A 25,785-nucleotide genomic window follows, 5' to 3' on the forward strand; every position below is an offset into this window, starting at 1 on the left:
TCAGAACTACAAGAAAGTTCAACTCTATTTTAAACACAATATACAAGATGTTCCCCTCCCTTAAATTCAAGAGCATAGGTTCCTTAATAAAAGCAATACTAAAATGCTCATACATTTCTCATACACTGGCCTTATGCAACACTGAGCAGTTCAGTCTCTTTGTACACCTAGGAGAATATCAGAGCTGTACTAATACTACTTGTTGACATGACATTAAATACTACCTTGTCATACAAATTTTACCAAGCCAACAGAGACAACTTTAATGCCAAAAGGCTGTCTGGTTTCTTGCATATTGAACTAATTTACAAATAGGTTGTGTGTTCTTAATTTTCTTGTAAGGGATGTTATACAAAAGTGTAAAGATGAGAACAACGTTTAGTTACCAATACACACCAGACTATATAGTATTCACTGATAAATCTTTGTGTATAGGCCTTGCAATTTTAATCTGTTGAATGAAGACAGGACATAAGGGGAATTAAGGTATAATATTTTAAAATCTTTTAGCAGCAAGCTTCTGTTTTGCCAAATAGAGATGTATTGAAAGCTAAACTAATTTTCTGAACATTTTTAAAGCAAATGCTCACTACTAGTAGATGAGGACTCATTTTCAGATATTTTCTGAAGTAAACAAAACTCTCAGCTTGGTTTTCTGCTATAATGACAACAGGCTATGCTGTAATGTCTTAGATAAGTCACTGTGTTTACTGTTGAAGTAAACTCATGTTCAATGAATGCTTTTGCTCTAGGCAGGCACACTCAAGCTCAAGTCTCCTTCAATAAGTATTTTCTTAACAACAAGCATAGATAAGTCAAATTCAAACAAGACCCAAGTTTCAAATTACAGAAACATGACACAAAATTTTCCAAGGTTTGCTAGACAATAAAATCCCCAGGTAAAATGTCAGATGTTTCTCAATGTCAGTGAAACAAATGAAGGGTAAGAAGCATGAGTTGGGAAGAATTTAAGTCTGTACTTAACTTCACACCTCCTCAGATCCCAAAAGATTTAACTAGCTCCAAATGATAACATCAAGAATGGTCCATAATTCTGAATATTACATGAGAGCTAGATACTTAATAAAAGCAATTACTATTCACCTGAAGAGAAAGGAGTCTGGGAAAAGGCCTCATCTTGAGATATTTATCAGGACAAAAATAAAAAAGCTATAAAGAAGTGGAAGCATTTGACACCAAATTTAATAGCAGCAAAACATTAGGGATTTCCACATGTGCAAAGACACATCTGAATGAAAAAGAAAATTATTTGGACCACAGCTAGAGTAGTTATTTAACCTCTGTAAAATATCCACATACGTCAAAGAAGAATTTCTAGGAACACAGGTGAAATGTGATGAGTATCAAAGAAAGATAAAAACAAAATCAATGTCCCAGTTTTGCATTTAAGACCATTAACTTCTACATACCAAGATTTATTTTGCTATTCATGTGAGCGCTAAAAGTGTGATCACTCCTTAAAAGCAGGATGAAATAGCACTAAAAGACTCTTTCAGTTCAGTGTTTCTGCTGGTGGCCATCAGGCCATTTAGAAATACTGGCTACTCTGTATATACAATTTTTTTCCAGATTTTCAAGATACATTTGTGGTCTGTGAGTGAAGGAGGAAAAAAGTTTACGTATTGGATGACAAGCTTTTCTTAATGGAACATCTTCCCTTTCAACTACAATGTTTGCGTACAAACTATATGAAGAAATAAGATGTCAAGTGCGAAAGTAACCAGCCTCTTGGGATTAAAGGAAACACTTTATCATTCCTGAAATACCCAGGGACCATTAACCAAGAGTTAATGAAAGAAAAGGAAACTAGGTTTAGGATATGAGAACTTAAAACCAGGTCTCAAACACAGAAGAAATAATACCACATGGCAAAAAATTAGAAGCCCCTTGGTTTAGCAGATCCAAATGAAAGATCATGATGATGAGGTGAAAAGAAGAGGCTGGATGTGGAGCCTATGGCAAAAAAGCACGCCGGTTCATGAAAGGTAAACTTCTTCTATGCTTTGAAAATGATTTGGCATATGTATGGAATCAAAAAATACCTGGACAGCAAAGCACAGAATGATGTACTTTTGCTGTCTGATGTGGTGGAAAGGGAAAAAATAAACCAGGAAGAAAGAAATCTTAAGAATGGTCGACAAAAGACCCCAACAAAACATGATGCCTTGAAGACTGAAGCTACATGGCAGAAGGCCTGTGGTGTCAGAGTAAGAAAAGACTGAAGATGGACTACACTTACAACAGAATGAAGCCCGACAGATGGAAGGCGTATCAAGGGCCGCCACCGACGCAGACGGATTGACGGACTGGGAGCCTTTGCAGGACCTACATGATTACGTTTGGCCCAGGAGAGGGATGCAGAGTGACACAATGGTGAGGCCTTCGTTCTGCTGTGGCTAACCTGAGGCTGCGATGAGCATGGTGGTGAAGACAGCGAGGACGATGACGACTACATAAACATTAAAAAAGAACATACTTAGCCCACTTAAACTTGAAATAGCATCCCTGCAACTGCAGCAAATAGCAACTGCAAAAGTGCCCACTATTGAGTATACTGTCCTTTAACTGCTCAAATCACAAAGATAATCATCAAGAATGTGTTGAATTCGAATGAGAAGATGAAAGAACATTGCAAATAAGCAAAGACATTGTTCAAACCTGAAGTTTATAGTCATATAGGTTAGAGGTTATTCACACCCAGGGAACTTCACAATATGAACACAAATTAACTGACTCATTCAAGAGACAGAGTGTTGGAAAGTGAGGAGGGAGGGGCTTTAAGCATCATTTAATAGAAGAAATAGTTAAGAACAGAGAAATAATTAGTTTTGCCTACAGCTAAAAAAGCTGTGAGCAATAGCTCTTTGGCAATTTGGGAAAGCTAGATTGTGCTGCTCTGGGATTTAAGATGAATCAAGTAACTATGTTAACAGAACCCAGAGTTTCTTTACTGTTCCATGTCTAACATAAAAGGAAAGCAAAGGAAAAGGGAAGCTTACCGTGGTGAGGTATGCAACTTCCTAAGTTTTTCACCTATTCTTCTAAAATAGCAGGCCAGTGGCAGTACTGCCATTAACACTCAGGATCCCTTTAGTATCCGTGGAAGCAGTAGGACTATGTTAAACCATTCAAATTGTTACTATTAGAAGAAAGACCATAGAAGTATTAAAAATGACTCTCAGCTCCAACTGACAAAGTTATAGTAAATATATTAAGACCAGAAAGGACCATTGTGATGATTTAGTTTTGATCTTCTGTACCACACAGGCCACAGGACCGAACAAGTTTAATTTTTGCTTGGATCAGAGCATACTCATAAAACAAGAACAAACATTCAAGCTTAACAATTTTTACTACTGAAAAAAATCAGAACAAATAAAAAAAATAAATCAATCCTGTCTATAGCTACAGAGATGATAAGCAGCATATTCATACAGTTTACCAGAAGTCATAATAAATGAAAATGCAACCTTCTTAGTCCTGTTCAACGATGACATAACATGAACAATAGATTACATTATTCATCTGGCCATAATGCCAAACCAGAAGCTCATCTTCAGCATTTCATCCCCTATTATCTTGGAATATATAAAAATTCCCAGTGTTATTTAGAGCCTCTCAGAGAACTCCTTGCCTTCTCTCAAGAAATGAAGTTAATCTTTTGTGCTAATTACATAGCTTTTATTTGGCCTCAGAAAAATACTCCTTTGTTTGAAGCTAATCTAAAGGGCGATCCAGATTGTCCTGTGTTGATGTCTTGTGCTTTACTATCTCTTGATCTTTTTCCACTGCCTGTAAGCTTTGAGGTGCATTTTAATAAAAGAATCATGGAATGCTTTGGATTGGAAGGGCCCACTTTAAAGATCATCTAGTTACAATTCCCACAAGGGCAGGGACACCTTCCATTATACCAGGTTGCTCAGAGCCACACCCAAATTGGCCTTGGACATTTCCAGGCATGAGTCATCCACAACTTCTCTGGCGAACCTTTTCCATTGCCTGACCACCCTCACAGTAAGGAATTTCTTCCTAATGTCTAATCTAAGCTCACTGTCTTTCAGTTTGAAGCCATTCCCCTCAGTCCTGTCAAGACATGCCCTTGCATAGTCTCTCTCCAGCTCTCTTGCAGGTTCCCCTCAGGTACCTGGAAGGCTGCAGTCTGGTCACTTGCTATTGTCTTCCATGTCACTGGCAGACTGCTTATCAGTACAGGTTTTACAACCCCTCTCTGCAGAGACCCACAAGCTAACAAAGTAACTCATCACTGACACCCCACTTTATCTGCCCTGAGACCTGCCAGGTTAGGGTTGGCAGAACAGAAACTGCAGTTCCTTAAGGTATGTCCCAAATTACGCATTCAGTGGAATGACTCCAGAAGGGACTGTGAAAACCAAGCATTAGATAGCTTCTCTGAAAAAAAATTATTTTCACTCTTATTAATCAAAATAAGTCACTGTAGTGCCAGTCAAAACTATTTACTTTTTTTTTTGCATTATTTATTATTTTTGAAGCAACTAATCTTAATTCTCTTTTCTTCTTTTTCCTATCAAGAGTGGGACAATGAATTGGTTCTTTCTCCTCCCATATTGCTGACCTTAAAGAAGGAAGATAGGGTTAGGAATTCTTAATGAAGAACAAGCATCAAGTACAGTAAAACTTAACTGTAAAGCTCAAAGACATGGAATGTTACCAAGTCTCATAACCTGTCAAGAGAACACAGTTTTCCACAGGTTTGTCAGAGTTTGTTTTTTTTTCTTTAATTTCAAGCATTCTGATCCACCTCCTACATCTCAGCAGCTCCTCATAAAAGAGTACAAAACTAAAAAACCTAAAATCCAAAAATGGAACTACATGAATAAAAAGGAATTAAGAAATGGCAAAACAGCTACAAGACAGAAAGGCTTACAATAGCTTAATGGCTATTACAGTTTAACTGTACTACTGACTGGGGTTGTTTCATATTCTTCACCTGAAGAACTGATCTAAAATGAGTCACTTTATGTTTAGATAACGTATCAGATGGCTTTAAAAATTATCTGTTCTCAGCTTGCTTAAGAAAATTTTAAAAGATGACTAAATAAAAGACTGCTTCTAGAATTCCTCATAGTGCACAGACCTTCCAATGGAAGGAGGAACCTATAAGATTAGAACCTGCTGTCAGGCAGAAATTTAAGACCTTTGCTGACTAGACAGTTCATGATAAAAGGCAAGAGACACTTGTATGTTTTACAATTTTGTAAGCTGCTGCCATCATAACAGATAGGATTGATAAGTCTTCCAAGAATCTGAATTGTAGTATCTTTTTAGTGAGAAACAGTTAAAAAAATTACTAGAAACTGTTAAACTGTATACTTTTGCTCTGAAAAAAAATTCTATTTTTTTAGGACTCCTGTATAATTACTGTGAAACCGTTTATAAGATTTTGAACAATACCAAATTTAAGAATTGCTTAACAGTACAGGGATAGCCACAATATTGAAAGATTTTCTTTAGAGAGCCTTGTTTTAATTTTGTTACAATTTTTACCACAAGTCTATACTTCTACCATTCTTCTTCACTGCACTTGTTTTCTGGCCAATATTGCTAAAATAATGAGAAAATATTAAAAATACCCTTTGCCTGAATGTAACAAAACTAAGAAATACTTCAGCTTTCCAAAACTGAATTTACAGCATAGAATGCCATTTAGGGCAACTAATATTTTAGTATTTCTAATTAGTATTTGTCCTGATTTTTACTTCCATTCACTGAATCTTTTTATCCTTTATTTCCTGTACTAGTGGGTCCCCTAGTGAGATCAACTAAGAGAACAAGAAACTTCCTCTCCATTGAAAATATACTTTTGCATCTGTAAGAGCAGAATTTCAGCACACAATATATAGGTATTCTGGAAAAGCAAACTTAATACTAGATTATGGCTAATTAACAAGGCTGTAATAACCAGAAAATTCTATGCATTATTATAAGCACAAATTAAGCTATGTGAATGGAGGTTGTTTTCAAATGGATATTAAAAAAAAAAAATTTAAATTACATGTCAGTATTACTATGAAATTAATGTTAGATACACATCTCCAATAAAGAATACCAGTCATACATTTCATATTTAATTTAAAATATGGAAGACAAATCCTAACTTGAAACACTCTATTCAAACAAAATTTATTAACAGCTAGAAACTGCAGAAAAGAGAGAATTAGTCTAACTTCACACGAAGAAAAGATCACAGGAGCATATTCCTGTGCTGAAAATTATAATAGGTTAAATATCTGAAGTGGTAAAACAAAAGCCCTGAAATAGAATTGAATGTTATTGTCATATAAACCAGTAAGCACATCAAGTTTATTGTCTGAAATGCAAAAAAATACATTATAAAAAAGTTCAAAGCTGCATGGAGTAGGTCCAGAAAACGTTCAGGCAATTACCATCTGCCCCAATCCAAAATTCACTCCTATATACAGCTGTTACTAAAATCTAAGATCTAAAAGGAATCACATACAAAGTTTGTCAGGCACCAAGAGCTGTGCTTTTGCTCATACCTAAAAGTGCCTAAGTTTGATAGTGCCGAGGAGCTCATGGCTTGGTTCACACCCAAACCTGTCAGGTTCTAGAAACAGGGATCTGTTGCTCATCTTGTTTTTGGAACTCAATCCAGCAAATTATTTCAGTCCACGTGTAACGCACTGAAGACCTGACAGGACAAAGCAGCATCTGGTATTGCATGACCATTTCTGAACAGAAATACGTATTATTAACTTGCTAGTGGCTACAAAAATTAATCTATCTGGAAACTCAGGTTTAAAGCATCCTTGCAGTGGAAAGTTCAAGCCCATGCTACCTTCCTCTTTGGAAGCCTCCCTGCCTATCAGCTCACAACCTGTGCTGGGACAGGGGCTTTTCTCCTTTCCTCCGTTTTGAGGTTGTGTCACTGTGAATAAAGAAATGCCAGCTGCACTGGGACATGGGACAGACATAAAATGAGCTTTAACTGCATAACAACATGTCTGGAAGCTTGAGAAACAGAAGGAGACAGCATACTTTCAGTCCTGGTCATTGTTTCATAGGCACAAGCCTGGGATCAGAGGCCCTGGCACACGTTCTGCATCTGCCCAGTTGCATTGTTCCATAAGCGTGCAGGGACTCCTCCCAATATACTGGTCATTATACAGTTCCCATACAGTAATCCCTGAAGCAGAGATGGGAGATGGTTGAAGCAACAACAAAATGTACAACTTTTCCAGCCAAATGGGCAATATAAGGGTTTAAGATTATTCTCTGAGAGGGTGTACTTAGTATCTATCAATAACTTTCCCCCACCACCTTTTGAAGATTTGTTTTTCTTAAATAATTGCTTATTATTGAATTAAACACAATATTTTAAAGGGTCTGTATTACAGTTAAAACTAAGTGTTCTTCTTCCTTAGTCATTACCATTACTGACTTTTTTACATGCAAATTAAATCTATGTATTCCACTATCTGAAAAAAACCCTCTTCATCTTTCCTTCACAAGGGTTTTAAACTTCTCAATAGCATTTCAAGCCTGTGTTGATGGTGGTGGTGAAATCTTGAGAGACATTAAGTTCCTTCAAGTTTTTATAAAAAGATAAGCAGCCAGAGAGAGGAGAGAAGTCTGAAAGGAAGAATTACACAGAGGCAGAAGATGCTTCATGAGCTCATCTCCAACATTACACCACAGAATTCACATGAACTAGAGACATTGTGTGTATTTCAACTGCAAGAAAAGCTTGTTCCAAACTAGATATTCCTTACGTGCAACAAAAACCTGACCAACATGCAAATTCTTAAAAAGTTAAGATTCATAAACTCCAGTCCTCACAGATCTACTCGTTTTGCCAGCAATTATCAACATCAATATTATTTGAGACTGAGTTTACAGATCAAACTGGGCTGCATCTGCTAGCAGATCAACATCTGCACCATTCAGTTTAGTTAGTCCAGTTTAACCCATGATCAAATATGGACAATATCCCAAGAGCATTACTTAGCTAGAAATATGGGTAAAGACAAGAAAAATGGTGAGATCAGAGCACCCCAAAAAAATCTTTCCAAAATTATTGGTAATTTTATCTCACCCTGAAGACTTGAAGTCCTATGGTCTATGTTAGGCAAAAGTCAAGCTAGATTATCACAATGGTGACTTCTGTGACCAAAAAAAAAAAGTTTAATCACAAAAAATAGAATAAAATTTCAAAGGTTAGGGAGCTCTTCAAAAGCTACTTTTTTTCCCAATAGTTTTTCCTTCACAATATTTTTTTCTGAAATAAATTGAACAACACTGTTGCACACCAAATACTGTATTTTTAGAGTGCTTCCTTGAGCAAAGTCAGTTGATGCAACATCAATTCTCTGAGTGGTTTTAGCCCACCGTCTAGCTTCAGCCATATTGGTAAAATGTTGCAAGTCTTAAGAGTTGTAAATTCTTTTAATTTTCTCCTTCCAAATTAGTGGTTTGATAAAGGAAAAAAAAAAAAAAAGGAGAGAGCCAAATAATTTTCTCTTCTGCCTAAGGGCAAGAGTCTGACTGTGAACTCGGCCATCACCTGTCACACTTGGCTATACCCTGCTGCTTGCTGTCTCTTACAGATAGTTCAAGAACAGCACAGGAAGCATTATGGATTGGAGAGATGAAAAAAAACCAAACAAACAAAAAAAAAAAGAAAACCAAACAAACTTATGGCAGTTGATTGGTAGAGGTATTGGATACAAAACTGTAGAAACATTTTTTTCATTTGTGTTATTTGATTCTTATAGATTTGTTATTTAAATCCATGGGTGGCTTTATGGGTGCGAATATCCTCTATAGTTATGTTTCATCCTAGGAATCAGAATTCCTTCATGCAGATTTTATGGTTAAGCAAAAGATCCAGGATAACAATTCTACTGTATTAATACCTTTTTAGCAATTTGCTCAGTATAGAAATAAGATTAATGCATGTCTCAAACATTAACATGTTAGATAACATGGCAATGCAAAAAATCACAGACTAACCAAGCACAATTTCTAAAACATTTAACATGATTCTTGTAAGCTCTTTTTTTACACTTTTACTTTGTAGACTGTAAAAGAAAAAAAGCCATACCTAAAATTTTTAGGCAACTTCACCACCTTTACAGGAGAGATTATATGCTTGTTCTCTAATGCTAAGTTAAAAATCATGGATGAAACAGTTACAGAATTTATTTTATATTCTCTCAAGATGCAAATGTTTCTTTGGAAGACTATGGACTATTCAGAAGAAACATCAAGGAATACGGGTGATTTAAGAAAAAAATCCTACCATATGCTCTTGGCAGGAGCAAAAGGGAAGCTCTTTATGTTTCTTCTCTAACAATAAATTGTAATGCCCCAGGGAACCAGAGATCTTTGAAAGTTCAAGTTTTATAGCAGTTGGGAACAGAGTGCATTGATTCTACTTAGCTCTTGCCAATGTTAACGACTGTTACTGTGATCAAAGTCTAACTTTGTGCATTCCAAGCAAGATTATGGTTCTCCAGGCACATGAAACAAGTTTACAGACTACAGTTTGCAGTTATGTTTTGAGTTAAAGAAGAAATCAAGCTGTGGTAGTGTTTTAAGAGGCTGCCAACTTCAATCCATGTTAAAAACATTCCTGATCATACTTGTGAACAAAAAGTGTATCTAAGTAAACACACTGATGTGCACTAGTATTTCAGCTTTTTGTGAACATCTGAGACATGTTCTTACTTGTGATTCTTGACTCTCTCTGTATAAACACCCGTTTTGGTTTTTAAAGGCTGATTTTTTAATCAATATTTTTGAAAAGGGTCTAATGAGGTGTAAGAATGTTGTTTCCATTTGAAGTAGCAGCTCAGATGCTGCACCTCAGTCCATTCAATTCTGAGCCCCATTTCACTCAACATAGTTCTAGTAGCCAAAGCTGTCAGCTGGGAAATAGATGTACAAAGTGTACTAAAATAACCCAAACGGGAGGAGTTACAGAACAAAATGTTTTCTCTGCCCTCCCTTAATAGTTGACATATTTTATTCTGCAGTTCTGTTTTCTTCTATCTTCCTCTTCTTAACAACTAATCTTAAACACTGTATGTTAAAGTTTGTTTAGATGGACATTCTCATCAGACTCTAAGGAAGAGGAAAGAAAATACATGAATGTAAGAGCCCTTAATTTTCTCCTAATAATTTAAGTCATGAACAAAATCAAAAACTCTTATTACTCTCTAGCTAATATCCAACACAGTTCTTACTACTCTCTAACCAATATCCAGAATAGGTATTTTAAGTGGCTATATCACTTGTGCTTATTTGCTTGATTGAAACAGCATTTTGAGCCACGCTGTAGTAACACTTAAACAAGTAAACCTCCCAATGACCACAAATCGCATTCTGCTAAGCAGTAGTGCATAAATGTTGCTAAAACTCCCCTGTCCAAAATAAGTTTTACCTTCATCACAAAAGTGATTCCATATGCCACAAGTACCACATGACATAACAAAGTTCACCCCATCACTTGTACTTCACATCAAAAAGTGATATGGAAAGCCATTGGCAGCATTAGTGATACCTTGATGTTACACAAACAGCCTTCCAATCACTTAACAGCACAATTATTTGAGTATTTGCGGTTCCCAAAAGCTGATCTAAGTCTAGTCTGTTAAACTTCCTCCTCTCTTTCCAGGAGTGTGCCTGTAACCCCTCTGTGCCAGCATTAGTTCCTACACGGCTACAGGATCAGCTGTTCCAGGAAGCTGTTTGGGAAGCCCATGAAGATATTGTAGGAAACCTACTAATCCAAAATGATTTTAACAGCCACAGATACACACAGCTGGCTAAAATTTCAGATACTATTACCAAAATAACACTTGAACAAGAGTTAAGCATCTCAAAGCCTTGAGAAATGCAGAAATTGAATACAAATTATTCTCCAGATCTAGTTCCTTGCCTAAAGGCCAATTAATCTTTTTAAAAGATTTCTGTGGCATAGATTGCCATTTTCCTTACTGTAGAATTGAGCTGTAATGAAGCACAGTTGCAAAAGTACTGGATACAGTTGCTAGTAATACAGATGCCAGCAGAATGAAAGTATCTTCTACATTATTATTTTCACATATTAAAAAGGTAATTTATTTCAAAAATCAGGTAATATTTCATTCCTGGAATAACTTCCCTGAAGCATGTAATTGTTTAATTGAGCTAAACAATTTCTACTGGCTTATTTCTACACAAGGCGTGCCTTTGCATTTTCCTCCTCTCCTACTCTCCCAGGCAACTATATAGTAACTTTGTATTATTATTGCAGATGAGAGGGTAGGATACAAAATAAGTTTCTTCCCCAACTCCAATTTCAAAATTTATTTACTCAGCAAAAGACTCTAGACCTGGAAGTTTCTCTCATTTAATAACATGTTTTCCTGTTTTCAAAAACGTTCCCCTCATATTTTCTCCTCTGTTACTTGCAAATAGTTACTACAATTGTTTTGAAAGCCTCATGCTGATCATTGCTATAAATTGGTACTTTTCCTCCCTCAAATATTGCCATAACTTAGTTATAATTGATCATTGTTGATTTGACAGCTAATGCAGATCCACAAATTGTTTGTCATTTTAATATTTTTGAAGGGTTGTGGTTTTTCAAAGGGAGAGGGTGGTTTTGTTTTCTTGTAAGAGGGTACCCGAAATGCTAAGGTGTGTGGCAGTACAGAGTTTCAAAGCTTACGAACTGCTCAAGAAGGCATCAGAAGAACAAGGTGGTAAAAAACCCCAAATGCAAAACAAAAGGAAAAACTCAAAGACAGCTCAGCACAAAGCAATAAAATAAGGATCGGCTTAAAAGTATGTACAGTTCTGCAAAGAAGCCAGTTCTATTTTCCACATCTTAAGACATCCTAGATATTATAAATAGAAGTCTATGCTCAGCAGAAGACTCATGGAAGAATAAAGAGGAGCTTGAGTATCTGGCACTTATTCTACTCTCAACAATAGCTGCAGTTCAGGAACTGTTACACAGAAAAAAGTACATTGGATTGATGAAGCTTTAAGGTAAAGAGCTAGATTTTTTTTTTTTTTTTTTGGTAGCTTTGGATATGAAATACCTGCCATTTAAGAAGGTATAAGCTTCATCATCATAAATTTCAACAGAAATACTGTTACAGGAATCTTACATTAATTGCCCTCATTATGGTACTTGAACACACCACCAGAAACAAACCACCCTTGAAGACAACAAGCCACTTCTGCGGAACCATTCCCAGATCTTACTACTTGCTACTTAAGTAATTTTAAACAGACCTACATTATTTACATGGAAGTATCCATAAAAAGGACCCATAAGACTGCTTTTGCTATTTATTAGCTCTACTGTAGCAATAAAGTGAGACATGGAGCCACACAGCCCAGAAGAATTAACACAACCTGGTCCAAAACCTGGCCTGGAGGACTGAGTGCAAATTTACAACTCTTTTAATTAGCACACTTGAAATGAATTATCAAAATGAAAACTGCTTAACAGTTCTTGAAAGTTTAATTTCCTTGAAGGAAAACAGTCTCTTTGATTTTTAAGAAAAGTGGTTGGGTTTTTTTTTTAAATAAACAAATTAATCACACCTATCAAACATGGAAAGCCTGTTAAAGCACCCATCAAGGCAGAACATTCTATAGTTTTCAGCTTCAATCCATTTGCTTAGCAATTCATCCTCATGTTCAGCCAAATAGATCCCACAGTAATGATACATCCCAGAAGCAAACTGATGACTGTAAATTCCAGCAGTCATCATGTGGAGTCTCGAAGCCCATTACAAGTAATATCTTGCCTAGTGTGGGGTATTTTCTCCCCGAGAATAGCTCTTTAAGACACATGAAATTTAGGAGGAAAAAAAAAATCTGATTACAGATTATAGTAAAACGGAAACAAATCCTACCTACCAGACAAGATGACAGAATATACAGATATTAGGAAGATAGTACTGCTTTATGCTATTACTTCTGATTTTTATTTCTAGCTAGGCTTGATTTATTTTGAGGTTAGAAACACTTATGCACATGAAACAGAAAAAAGCAGAAAATGCATTAGCATACTGTAAAAACTAAGTAGCCACTGAGATTATAAAAAAAGTCTGTGAAGACATAGCATGACTGTCAAGGGCAATCAACAAATAGAGACTTTACAGAAGTATTAAAGACTGAATCCTCAAATATCTGAAACATCAGAACCCAGAAAAAAACCAACCAAACCCACCAAACAGTATAATCAGAAGATAATACTCTCTGCACACTGTGCTATTTTTCAACCTTCTGCAGCTCATGAATCCAGAAAATTTAACTTTATCTTGACCGTATGATGGTGTGTTTTTTATGGTGAAAGGAATCATCCTTCCTTCCTAAACAAATCAGTGGAACTGACTGCTATCCATCTGACTTTTGGAAGTTATTCTGTCTAACACAGGTAAGTTTTAGCAAGACTTTGTAAAAATGTGAGTAGACAGTAGTATGCAATACCTATCTAAGGGACAGAACTACCCATAGAGCGGGCTTTTCTCATGAAGAACACAAGCCAAGTTAATCATACTAAGAAAAAGTAGGCCTGCATGTTTTTTTAATCTTTACATCTGTAAGAGACCTAGAAAGGATCTGTAAAGACCTAGAAAGTGCTTGTGTTCACAAAGCACTAACTTACAGCACTTACTATCATTAAGGAACTAAATAAGCCACTTTACTCAAAGGAATGATTTCTATAGAATATGCCTTGAGTATCTGGGCAGTGGAGGGGGTGCATGGAGGTCAAAAACCCCAGTCATAGGAAGGCAACCTTGTTCCTTTCCAGTGCTCTTAAAGAAACTTTAAATTCTCAGGAAAGTAATCGTAACAAGTAATGGATATGCAAGACAAATAGGATTCTCTTCTTTCTTTCCCAAAAGGTGCTAGAAATCCTCAACTCACCCCACAGGACAAGTTAACAACCTCATATGACCTGCATATGGTGAACTTCAGCACCTGCAAGATCATGCTGTTTATCAGTTCCTTCAACCCCTACATGGAGAGTACACAGTGACATTTAAAATGTACCCATGGAAGGAAGAAGAGATTAACTCACTCTATTGCTCAATTACACTTCTCAGCATATTTGTATTTCATATTTGGTTTCACTTAAGAAGAATTTTACTTTAAAGTAAAGCAAGTCCTTAGGTACCAATGAAAGGGGAGGCCTTGCTGCCTTGTTTAACTACCATCTGGTAGGATAGGATTTCCAGGCAATTTGATGTTCCAGTAACAAAACTTGTTTGTTTCTTCCCTCCTTGGTTGATGGATGAGAAGCATTCTGAAAAAATGATCCTGGGAAATGTATACAGTCTTTGTACTATTTCAACTTTGGAAACAAAAAGACAGGAAAAAGTTACTTCACTAGTCTAAGGAATAGCCATATTGAATTGCTTACAGATAGAGTTATACAAAATGGAATAATAAATTATTGGCAAGAAAACTAGCTATTCAATATCTGTGTTTAGGCATGGTTGCTAAGACAATCGTAGCTTTTTATTATGAAGAGAAGTCTTCATCTTTCCACACAATTATTAATCTTTTGTATTGTGGTTATCTTGATCAGGAAACAAATTAATTAGTGGAAGTTCAAGAAGTTAAGTGTCCATTATTAGGAGATTCCATCATCACTTAGGTGCTTCCTGAATCTTCATGAAGACTCTCAAAACACATAGCCCTTGTATTTTCTTTCTCAGTCATTCCATAATATCTGCCAGAAGAATGCAGAGACAGATCCTTCCCAACACGAACCTCACAGTCCCATCAAAATAACTAAAGAAGCTTCTCTTTCACAAGGATCTTAGGAAAAGATTCAGTCTTCAGCAATTTGTTGGGATAATCACTCTTTCTGAGCTGGCCAGGAATATCTAGAAATGGACTCATTTGGGGAAAAAAAAAACAGACCAGATTTTTTGAGTATTTTACTTAGAAAAGGAAAAAAACCCACAAATTTGTTCTGATGCTTCTTCTTGAAGTATAGAACCTTGGCTAATTTAGGGAACAAGATAAGAAGAGAGAGTGGTGTGGTTTTTAAAATAAAATATTACAAAGGAAGTTGAGTATCTGTAACAGAAATAGTTAAAGCAATTCTCATCATTTCCATTTCCAGACAGGGCAAGGGGGAACAGAAAGGACTGCTTTGCTTTCTCCTACATTGTACAGAAGTCACTGCACAAAAAAACCAAAAAAAAAACAAAAAAAAACCCCAAAAAAAAACCAAAAAAAAAAACCAAAAAAAAAAAATGTTACCTACTGCACTTCAAAAAGAGAAAATGGATGAGTCACTGGAGCCACAGCCAAACATAGAAGTGTTTCTCTTTTTGTCAATCAAAGCAATGCTAGCAACAATACAGTCTATTTTTTTTTTTGTCAGATACTGAAATCTGAACCAGAAAGATGGAAAACTGACTTAGTATGATTGAAGCAGAAAAATGCTTGAATGTTCCAAGTTTATGATTATTTCAGGGTTCTTTTGTCAGCTATCAGGTTGTTTTTTTCCATATCACACAATCTGTTAGGGCATAAATGCTTCTAAATGTATATATGAATGAGAATTAATCCAAATTTGTATTGTATACAAACAGCACACACACAGCTGCAAACCAACTACTGGACTATTTCTTTTCCTGAATTATAACTTTCCAAATGCTCATAAAATGTTCAATACACTTGTATGGTTACTATGAATCTTACAGTCTTACCTACAAATGTGCAACATGAAAACCTCAAGTTTCTGTCTGTTTTACTCTGAAATGAAGCTTAGAAAAATCTTTCATATTATATAAGAGCTAAAAAACCCTAATGCAAACAACCCCCACCACCAAAACCCACAAACAAACAAACAAAAAGCCCCCAAGCTTCAAGTTTGGTTTTCCCCACTGCAATGCCACTTAATTTTGGACTAATGACACTAATGACCATTCTGAAAACCAAGCAATAATCTCAATTTCACTGTAAACCTTTAATATGTGATTGCTTTCATGTCAATTATATTCAACTCAAAGTAGTTATAAAAAAGACTTTTTTAAAAAATGGATACCTCAGTCTGACCTTCATGGGCACTGGATTCATGAGTGACACGAATAGCCTAAAATTAAAATATATTTCAATCAGACATTAAATGAGAGACTTTCAGTGCTGTAAGAACCATTTTTGCACTTCATTTTATCAATTACATAGATGTAACTATTTTTGTTCGGTGCTTATAATAAATAAAGAAAATAAACAAATAAACTACTTCCTTTAACCAGATGTTAACACTCATATTCCTGAGGGCTTCACAATATACTAAAATGAACTCTGACTTAAAAATCATCAAGGTTTTAATTTTGAGAGAGGATCATCATTACCATCAGGACAACAGCACTGTTCTCCATCCACCACTGGCCAGATGTTTCTGCCACATCCTTTCAAACAGCACTAATGATGTGGCTTATCACATTATCAGCTAGCTCATCTCATGGTTTAGGATGGTAGGGGAAGGAGATCATATTTCAGCCAAATCAGCTCTTTGTGTGCCTCAACTGCTAAAGGCATGGAGATATGACTAGAAGGCACAAATTTAAAAGAAGCAGCAAAAGGACTATCCTTTCAGCAACAGCCCCAGATCAGCTTAAATTGACCATTAAACTATATCCTGAACCCATAAAAAGAAAAGATTATGCACACGTTTCCCATGCATTTCAAAGTAATTTTAAACTAAGCCAGGGATGAGATAATAGGGATAATATGGATGAGAACGTTGACAAAATCTGTTCTGCTGACTGAGCTATGGGCAGGCAGGAATACTCTAGAATACCAAAGCAGAGTTTCCTTTGTAGCAACTGTCTGATCACAAGCTCACTGTAAAATCAAATTTGTTTAGCTGCTTCACCAAGTCAACCCCCAAGGACAGTACCTGCTCATGCAAGTAATTCTTACACCATTTTAAATAAAAATAAAAACACATGATACTAACTTCATAAGTTTCTAGGTATTTGGCCCTCTCTTCAGGAGTCATAGATAATGAATCTTCTAGGAACTTTTTCAGTGAAGAATTAGTTTCTTAAAAACAAATTTAAAAGACATAATTAGTGTCATGTTTTAATTCCAACTTCATTCACAGCTTACAGAATCCAATGAAAGATCTGAAGATAGAAATGCACTGTATTTTTAAGACACAGAGAGTTGACTGCACTTTGCAATGTTTCAAGTACTTTAGTTCAAAAATTAGTATAAAATAATAATTTTGTAATTATAGGTAAAAATGCACTCCTTCAGCCTTTAAGAATGGTTATATTTAGAGAGAATAGTACAAAACATACCCTTCCCTCCATGGCTTCCCACAGTTGAGGAAAAAAAGGGAAAAGCCAACAAAAACCAAACCAAGAAAATCTTACCAAAGTTCATTTTATCTCTGTTGTTTGCAATAGCATGAATTAGCCCAATTGTCCCACAAGCATTGTTAATGGTCTGCTTCATGAAATACACTGATGATTTGACATCTTGTCCCTTAGCTTTTATCCTCTCTTCTTCTTCTGTTCTGAAGGTTTCATACTAAAAGGAAAGTTAAAGACACAAATAGACAAATAGTTGCAGTTATTTCACAAATATTATGAACATAACATCATTCAAGACAAAACAATTTATAAAATACAACAGCTAATTAACACTGCCATTTGAAATGTTTAACACTTGGTCCAATAAGTATATGTAAATTTACCTGAACTGCTCTATACTCTTTCTTAACCCTGTGCCTTCACACTTGAAACATCATTTTGAATATGTGTTATCTAAAACAACTTTAATTTTTTTTTAAGTATTTCCTTGATCTGAGCTCATGTCACCATCTCTCTTCAATGCAACTAAAGGCTTTTTAAGGACAGAGGTGTCAAAATGCTATCAAGAAAACCATAATACTTCAGGTGACTAATCATCATGAAGCCTTCTTTAAAAATTCCACTGTTACATTTCATTTTTCCCAGGAATATAAAATAAGATCTATGTAACACCCAAAGCATCAAAACAGGCCCTTCTGAAGTAATATTCACAAAGTAAACTTTTATATGCTGTAGCAAAAAGAGAATTTACTTTGACTGAACAATCTAAAGTACTTGTTTTATAAAGATCATATTTGACTAAAACCTGTTATACTGTGCAATAGCGTGTTGATTTTGTGCTTTTATTTTTTGTTGCTGGCTGTGATTTGCTGGTTCTTTTGGGGGGGTGTTGTTATGTTTTTGGTTTTTTTTACTGGATTTGAGGTTTTTGTTTATTTTCTTTTGTTAAATTTTAATTTCAGACAGAAAAAAAAGAAACAAATCCACAAATGTTCCAGTCAATGCTTCCCCCTTTGCCTCTTTTACTAGGTAGGTTTGCGGACAAAAAAAAAAAAAGAATTCTGAAGTAGATGGGCTTTTTATACAAGTATGATGAAAGTAAAGTAAGAACGTGGAATGTTACCAAGGAACTCTTCCTGCAAACTCCTGAGAAATTTCCCTTGGGCTGTCTTTACTGTCAGTGACAAACAAAACCAAAAAACTTCCAGCATCATATTCCACTTTTGTAGGTTGTGTCAATGTTCTAAATAGGCTAAGTAATAGCAAGAGCATTCTAAACCATTCTAACAAAAAATAGCCTTCATTGAGATAAAAGTTTCATAGAGTTTAATTGGACAAAAAGTTCAGACTAGAGCGGTGAACAATACAGTTGCCATTCATTCCCTCCCAACCAAAATAAAATCCACAGAAAAAAAAAAAATAAGTGAAAAAATAAGTGCTGAGAATATCAAAAATACAATTTTGAGCAAGGGATAGACCAGATCATCTCAACAGAGTCCTCCTAACCTAAGCTATATCCCATAATTTAGATTCATTTGGATCTATTAATTCATTAGGCCCAAAATGCTGACACCCACAATATTCCCTTTGTCTACAACATACTATGCAGAGTAAGAAAGCCATTGACCTTTAAAGTGTACAACAATCCTAAAATTATCTGAATGCTAACAAGAATAGCTTTTCCTAAAAGCAAGTTCTAGGAAATTGATATACAGGAACCACAAAAACCACTGAACTTCCAGACAGAACAGACAGACATGTGAGAAAAGTGTTTACAAAGGCAGCAAAGCTAATAGGCACTTTCATAAATGTAGACACAGCCAAGAAACAAATAAATCATAAATTAAATAAAAGTGTAATTTTACAGGCCATTTTGAAAAGGAGCTGAGGAGGGAAAAGCTACTCTATAAATACGAAATAATGCTCAAGGGTCTTGTGGAGTTCACATTGACCAACAAAAGCTTTAGAACATTGGGAGCTCCCATGAAACATTCATCGTTCACACAGCCAGGCTAAACAGTTCATAGAAACACTTGTGTCCCCGATGTTTCAGAAGGATTAACATGCTTAACACTTGGCTGGTGCTCAGATGTGACTGGTTGATGCAACAGAGCAAATGTTGTTTCTCTGGTTTTGTTTGTCATACGTTTCTTTAGGATGAAATCAGATACACCTTCTGGAACAAGAGCAAGGTTCTTTCCCATGGGATAATGCTCCCATAGCATGATTCAAAAAAAGGTTTGCACAAGCAGGGAGTCAAAAGAAAAGTGACAGTCAGACCTGTACCTCAAACTGCCAGACAGAAATGACAGCACACAGAAAACAATGCTTCAAAGGTGACAGAAAGGACATTTCCTGAGGACAGGTGAGTTGAAAGTTTGATTAGGCTCAAAACTATCAAGGTGGCTGAAATCAAGCTTGAAAAGTACTGCCTGCATAGCTGTTTTGGAAAAACTGAGAATGCAGAGATTTATAGGACATAATGTGTAGGAAGACTGACCTGTCACTCCTATCTATTTAAAGACCTTTTGTTTAGAAGTTAAGCTTCAATAGCTAAATGATTTGTCCTTATAAGCTACACGTTCTTTTTAAGAGACATATTAAAAGAATGAATTGTGGACAGATTCTTTTCAATCTTTTTGGCTGACCTTATCACAATCATGTAATACCGTTATAAATTGAAAGATCAATATGAATCACACTATATAAAAGCATGTGATGACACAAAATAAGCACATTGAAGATTTAAGCAAAGTCCAACATAGTGAAAGACAGGGGGGAAATTGTTTTTCACCTTAATAGTATGTCCCATCTGTCCAAGAAGTGAAAGCCACATCAATACCGATGACCAAAACGAAAGTGGATTAAGTCTGAAGGATTGTCATTGTAACAGGACAAAAACTCAAAAAGGAGTTGCATATTGTCCTACCCCTTATTTCTTATTTTCCTTATGCTATTGGAGCTTTCTGCTAAAATTAGCAAATCGAGCCATTTCACAGTGCTTATTATAAATTGCTGTAATAGAAAAGTGTGAGGCATATTTCTCTTTGCTTCTAAATTAACTTTTCCCATCACATTCTGATTTGAAATCAGAAATATACATGCAAGGTTATCAAAAGAAGGTTCTGAAACAAGCATTTTTTGTGCTATTTTTAATGAAGAAGTCTCTTGGATAAAGCTTGAGTCTCATCTTGATTCTAGTATGACACCAAAGTACAAGATTTAAGCTTTCATTCCCATTTCACTTATGACAAAAGCAATTAACTGATTATTAAATAAACATTTACCTTTTCTGTTATTGGAAAGAGAAGTAGTACTGCACATACAGGTCTTGGCACCATGCTAAGCAGTTCTGGTTCCATACCATAAACATCTACAAATTGCCAGTCAGGATGTATACCCAACTGTTTCAGGAACTGGAAAAGAAAAAAAAAAAAAAAGCGTAATATTAAACAAGAACACTCATCTTTTCAGAAGCATAACAGAGTATCCACAATGTGAAATACATTAAAACCACCCATGCTTTTTAAAATTTAAGGAGAATAAAAGAGATACATGTTTTATTAAATAAGGCTGAATAAATCACACACAAACACACACAAAACCCCCATGTTTTACTTATTTAGATAGTCTTTACGGAAGGGAAGTGGAAACACTCCCAGCACTATTTACTGAAGCATCAAAGCATTTCAACCATTTTAAGTGTTCTATCACAAAACAGAAGATTTTGTGAATCTATTTTTACTGAATATTCATGTTAACTAGAAATCATCAGAGCCATTAGTCAGAGCACATATGAACAAACTTATGGCTTTATTTGACTCCATATGATATTATTTGACTCCATGACTTCAGAATACCTGGCACCAGTGCTCATATTGGAGTTCCTACAAGCAAAAAGACGTTAGGAGCAAAACCATAAGATACACACTTTAGTAAGTGTAGCTTCTACAAGAAAAATCCCTTCAAACTATGATGGAGTAATATATTTTGAAGGATGCTCATTTTTTAATTGGATATTCTTATACTCAAGTAAACTAGGCATCACAACAACAGCTGCAGAATTAATAACCACAGAGATGGTCAAAGACAATCTGAAATCTTTTTATTGTCAGTCTGGAAGAACCTAACTGAATTCAGGAACTGCTGCTACTATACACACACAGTGACCATTCACAATTACATGAAAAAACTAATTGTACACTAATTGTGGCATATACTGATCTATGAATGAACAAGAGGAAAAGGGGAAGTGTTAAGCATTTAGTAACTGATGAAACAAAAGACAGTGTATTTTGAACTTCTATTCTAACCTTCTATATTGTGAAGATAATTACTACTTTGTGAAAAAAAAAAAAAATTTCCAGTACTTCTCTTATTAATCTAGTGATTAATCTATCATTTTTATTGCAGGAAAAGTATCATAACTGAAAAAAATTCCATTTTCCATTCCGATATCATTTGATATGTTGCAATATTACATGAAATAAGGGTATAAACACCCAAAAATAACAAAGACAACACTCACCTAGAAAAAGGCCCCACAAACCAGAAAAGACAATGATAAAGAATCCCATTAAGTTACTGGACAAGTAAGTGGTTTAGATTGTCTTGTCCTTTCCTACACCACTGGGGAAAAATAATCACCAAACAACCAAATAACAAAAATAAAACCAACCCCTTTAAACTTAAAGTCCACAAAATGCTAAGCTAAACCCAGGAATGGTTTATTCAAACTCCTTAATTAAGATTTAAGATAACTAAAACTCCATTGATACAGAACACCTTTCATTATTCACATTACCATACCACCTAAAAACTTTACAATCTGAGAAATTTTAACTTACAGTAAACAATGAGAGTGACAATGAAAAATGATGGTCAGCACTACAGAGAACAGCAAGAGCATAGGCTTAGTATGACAGGCAGCAATGTTAACACACAACCAGACTAAGTCTACTGTAGAATCATAAACCAAAAATAAAATACTAAGGACAGATTCAAAATAGGCAAAGAAGATATCTCTCTGTGCATCAAGAGGGTTTCATTCAGGCCTGGAAAAAAGATAGAAATATCCTTCTGAAAATTATTAAGTAGATTTTTAAAACTGTGCTGAGTAAGTCTTGTGTAAGACAGAGTGACAGATGGGTAACAGATGAACAATAGATGGTCGAATGGGAAGACAAATTCATTCCTGTTTTAGGACAGCAGGAATTTTCACTACGCTTTTTAGACGTCACTGTCTAAAAAGGTGAGAGATCTTGGCTGTTTTCTTTTCCAATTATTTAGGGATTATCCAAGCAATTTTATTCTACAAATACCTACTGTAAAGAACAGTTAAGGTTCTTTGAGGGCTCATTCATTTTCAGCTGTTCACTTTCTCTTAACTTATTGATACTGTGTATGCAAGATAACATAAAATAGCAGCTTCATATTTCTCTGGATCTGCACAAGAGAGTATCAGAATCTTTTTCTCAGACACTGATTATCACACCGCTGACAATTCTTAATTTATAGGTCTTTGAGCCTTCACCTTATAAAAGAAAAAAATAAAAATACTTGGCTATATTACAGTAGTCTTAGAGGAGCTCAGGAAGCAGCACAACAACAGCACAAAACCCCCCACGCATCTGTATGTAGTATTCACTTTTTCACAACATTATTTTTACAGATTGTTGTCATTGTTTTGGTTGTCTCTTTTCTTCTTATCTTAAAAGACCTTGCTGAAAAACACTTTATGGTTTTTCACTGGTCCAGCTAACTAGTAAACAAAAAGCCACTTTAGAAACTGCTTTATACCCTCACCCTTATCTGCACTTCCTATGAATTTGTCCTTTTTGCCCCAGTATTCCAGAAGGCCTTTCTTTCTCACCTGACTACTACTGTTTATAACTAAGGGAGAGCACAGAGAAGATGGAGACAGACTCATCTCAGCAGCACACAGTAACACCATAAGAAACTAAGAGGCTGAAACATGGGGAAATGTAACTTGATAAGGAAGGCATTTAAAAATAAATTTAAAAAATAACAAACATAGTAAAACACTAGCACAAACTGTCCAGGAGACTGTGGAGTTTATGTCAGAACTTGACAAGTTGCTGAGCAACTTGTTTTTAATAGAGTATGGTTGGTCTGCAGAACTCAAAAGCCCCTTCCAGACTACCTCATTCTATTCTAAATGACCACAAATTGTAAATCTGTATGTCTAAATGTTGGTTAATAGCAAAAACATTATAATAGGCACTTCTAGGCACTCTACCTACGCAGCATGTGGTATAAGCTATTCTGTTTTCATTGCTGGTACCACTAATTCAGCCTATTAACTGAAAAAAGCAAAGCAGTTATCTGTAATGTGAGTTTAGAATCCTACTTCTGCCAACACAGTTACAGACAGTAGGAAGATTTGATCTATCAGGTTTATGGATTTGCAGAAAGGGTAAGGGGGATAAGACAACATAAGGGTGAAATTTGTTATAAACTTATGTAATAAATGCACAATTGAAATATTGTCTATGCAGCAATGTGCTTTTCTGCTGTCACTTGCATGTAAAAACAAAGTGAGGACAAAAACTTAAACAAAATAGGAGCTTGACATTTAAGTGCAATTAAAGGTGGACAGCTTCTGCAAATAGTTCAGGAACATCACATTTTAAATACTAAGGCATTATAGGCAAGACCTGGATTTTTCCACATTTTTCTGTGGTATTTATATAAAAGTTGGAACCATGAAAACATAAAACTGGCAAAACGCAGAAACAAAACTCTCAGATGCAGAAGTCAAGAGAGCTTCTGTGAGAAGAACCAACTGCTGCCATCCTCTTCTAAGCACAAATATAAACCAAACACCCACAGCATCTACATTTTATTGTATTTCTGCTGAATGCATTAAAGCATCTCTCTATCATCTATATCTAAGACTCTCCTCTGCAAAAATGAAGTGTTCCTATGGCTTTAGGAAACTGGCAGGACAACATATAAATAAACCAATTAAGACAATCAATATTTTCTAACTTTTTCATTAAAGCAGAAGAATTTTTGGCAGTTTATTGAATTGAAGGTAATTTTTTCTCTAAATAGTAGTAAGGCTCTGAATAAAATGTAACTGAATCATCATCAAGAAAGGGAAAATTATTCATTTCTTAAAGTATCCAATTCTTATTAATCTATATTAAAAATACAAATGCACAATATTTTGCTTTTAATTCCTTACACATCATTTCTAGAAGCATGCAACAAAAACAAGTCTATTTCAGAAATAAGGGAACCACCTAAACAATATTTTATTATTGGATCATTACATTGGATCACTGTTGGATATTTCTTCATTCTTTCATCATGACATTTACAGAATTAAAATGAAGGAGTAATTTTTCAGTACATTTTAGAGACAGCATCATTTCAGTCATATGTAGCAGCTGTAAAAACTTTAGTTCTGTACAGCAGGTCAAAAGGCACACCACAAGCAAAGAGATAGCTGGAACTTACATAAGATGCATTATTCTTCTTTACCAACTACTCCTCACTTAGAATGGCCACAGTATGATCTTGTTTAAACAAGAGATGACCCATTATAATAGACTTCCTTGGGAAAATCAAAATTTATTACAAATTCTTTAGTATCTTCAGGTTCTGTACTTCAGGACGCCATAATAAAGTTCAAACAATACAGCCCATTGCAAATTTTTTTTTTCAAAAACGTGAGAAAACTTACATCCCCAAAATTCTTATCCTTCCAGTTGTGTTCATTACTTTATGATGTCTAAAAGAGAAACACTGACTCACAGTTAGTGTTCCTGTTCTTCAAAATGAGAGGTATATATTTTTCACATATCACTAAAACAGCTTTGAAATTTAACACTCAGTATGCCCAAGCACTGCTGTACATATTCAAGTAGGGCATCCCACAGGCAGCCTTGCAAAAAAAAGCACTCAGAAATCTGGATGAACCAGTTGACCCAGGCTTCCTCTGAAACCAGTGAGCAAGAGCTTTAAAATGCTTCCAGCAGAGTCCTGAGGTGTTGATACTGAGACACTGATTCAAAACAGAATACTGTGTTATTCTGTGAAAAACACTTAACAGACCTGTTTCCATGATCTAAAAAGTTACTCGTAACAGGAATGAGCTGAATCAATCCACTCTTCTAAATAAGCTGTTATACACATTTCTTTTTTAACAGTTTACTGAAACAACCATTGGATTCTACTGTCTCTGCTGGTCCTTTAAGCAAGAAAAATGTTGAAGTGGGAAACAGCATTTCAGTGCAGCAAGATATCTTATAATGCAAAAATAACTGTCACTTGTTTTCCACTTGGTCTTCAAGACAGTAAGGGTTTCCTTATAACAAAAACTAAGAAACTGAGCAAAAATGATCATAAGAAAGACCAGAAGTGGCAAGTACAAGTAGAGGAATGA

The 25,785-nt window shown here is 35.4% G+C and overlaps 1 protein-coding gene across 9 annotated transcripts in view; it reads right to left on the minus strand.

Moving 5' to 3' along the window:
• UCHL3 (ubiquitin C-terminal hydrolase L3) overlaps window positions 1–25,785 on the minus strand; it is a 45,147-nt gene that overhangs the window by 10,901 nt on the left and 8,461 nt on the right. For all 9 annotated transcript variants that reach the window (XM_053970611.1, XM_053970617.1, XM_053970614.1 and 6 more), the window contains 4 exons: window positions 20,660–20,788; window positions 17,433–17,589; window positions 17,012–17,097; window positions 16,094–16,141 (listed from right to left, as the gene is read on the minus strand). In XM_053970611.1, coding sequence (XP_053826586.1) covers window positions 16,094–16,141; window positions 17,012–17,097; window positions 17,433–17,589; window positions 20,660–20,734 — 366 coding nt within the window. In that variant the 5' untranslated portion in view covers window positions 20,735–20,788. The remainder of the gene's footprint in view (window positions 1–16,093; window positions 16,142–17,011; window positions 17,098–17,432; window positions 17,590–20,659; window positions 20,789–25,785) is intronic.

The sequence above is a fragment of the Vidua macroura genome, chromosome 2, assembly GCF_024509145.1.
Source record: "Vidua macroura isolate BioBank_ID:100142 chromosome 2, ASM2450914v1, whole genome shotgun sequence".
Taxonomy (NCBI): Eukaryota; Metazoa; Chordata; class Aves; order Passeriformes; family Viduidae; genus Vidua; species Vidua macroura.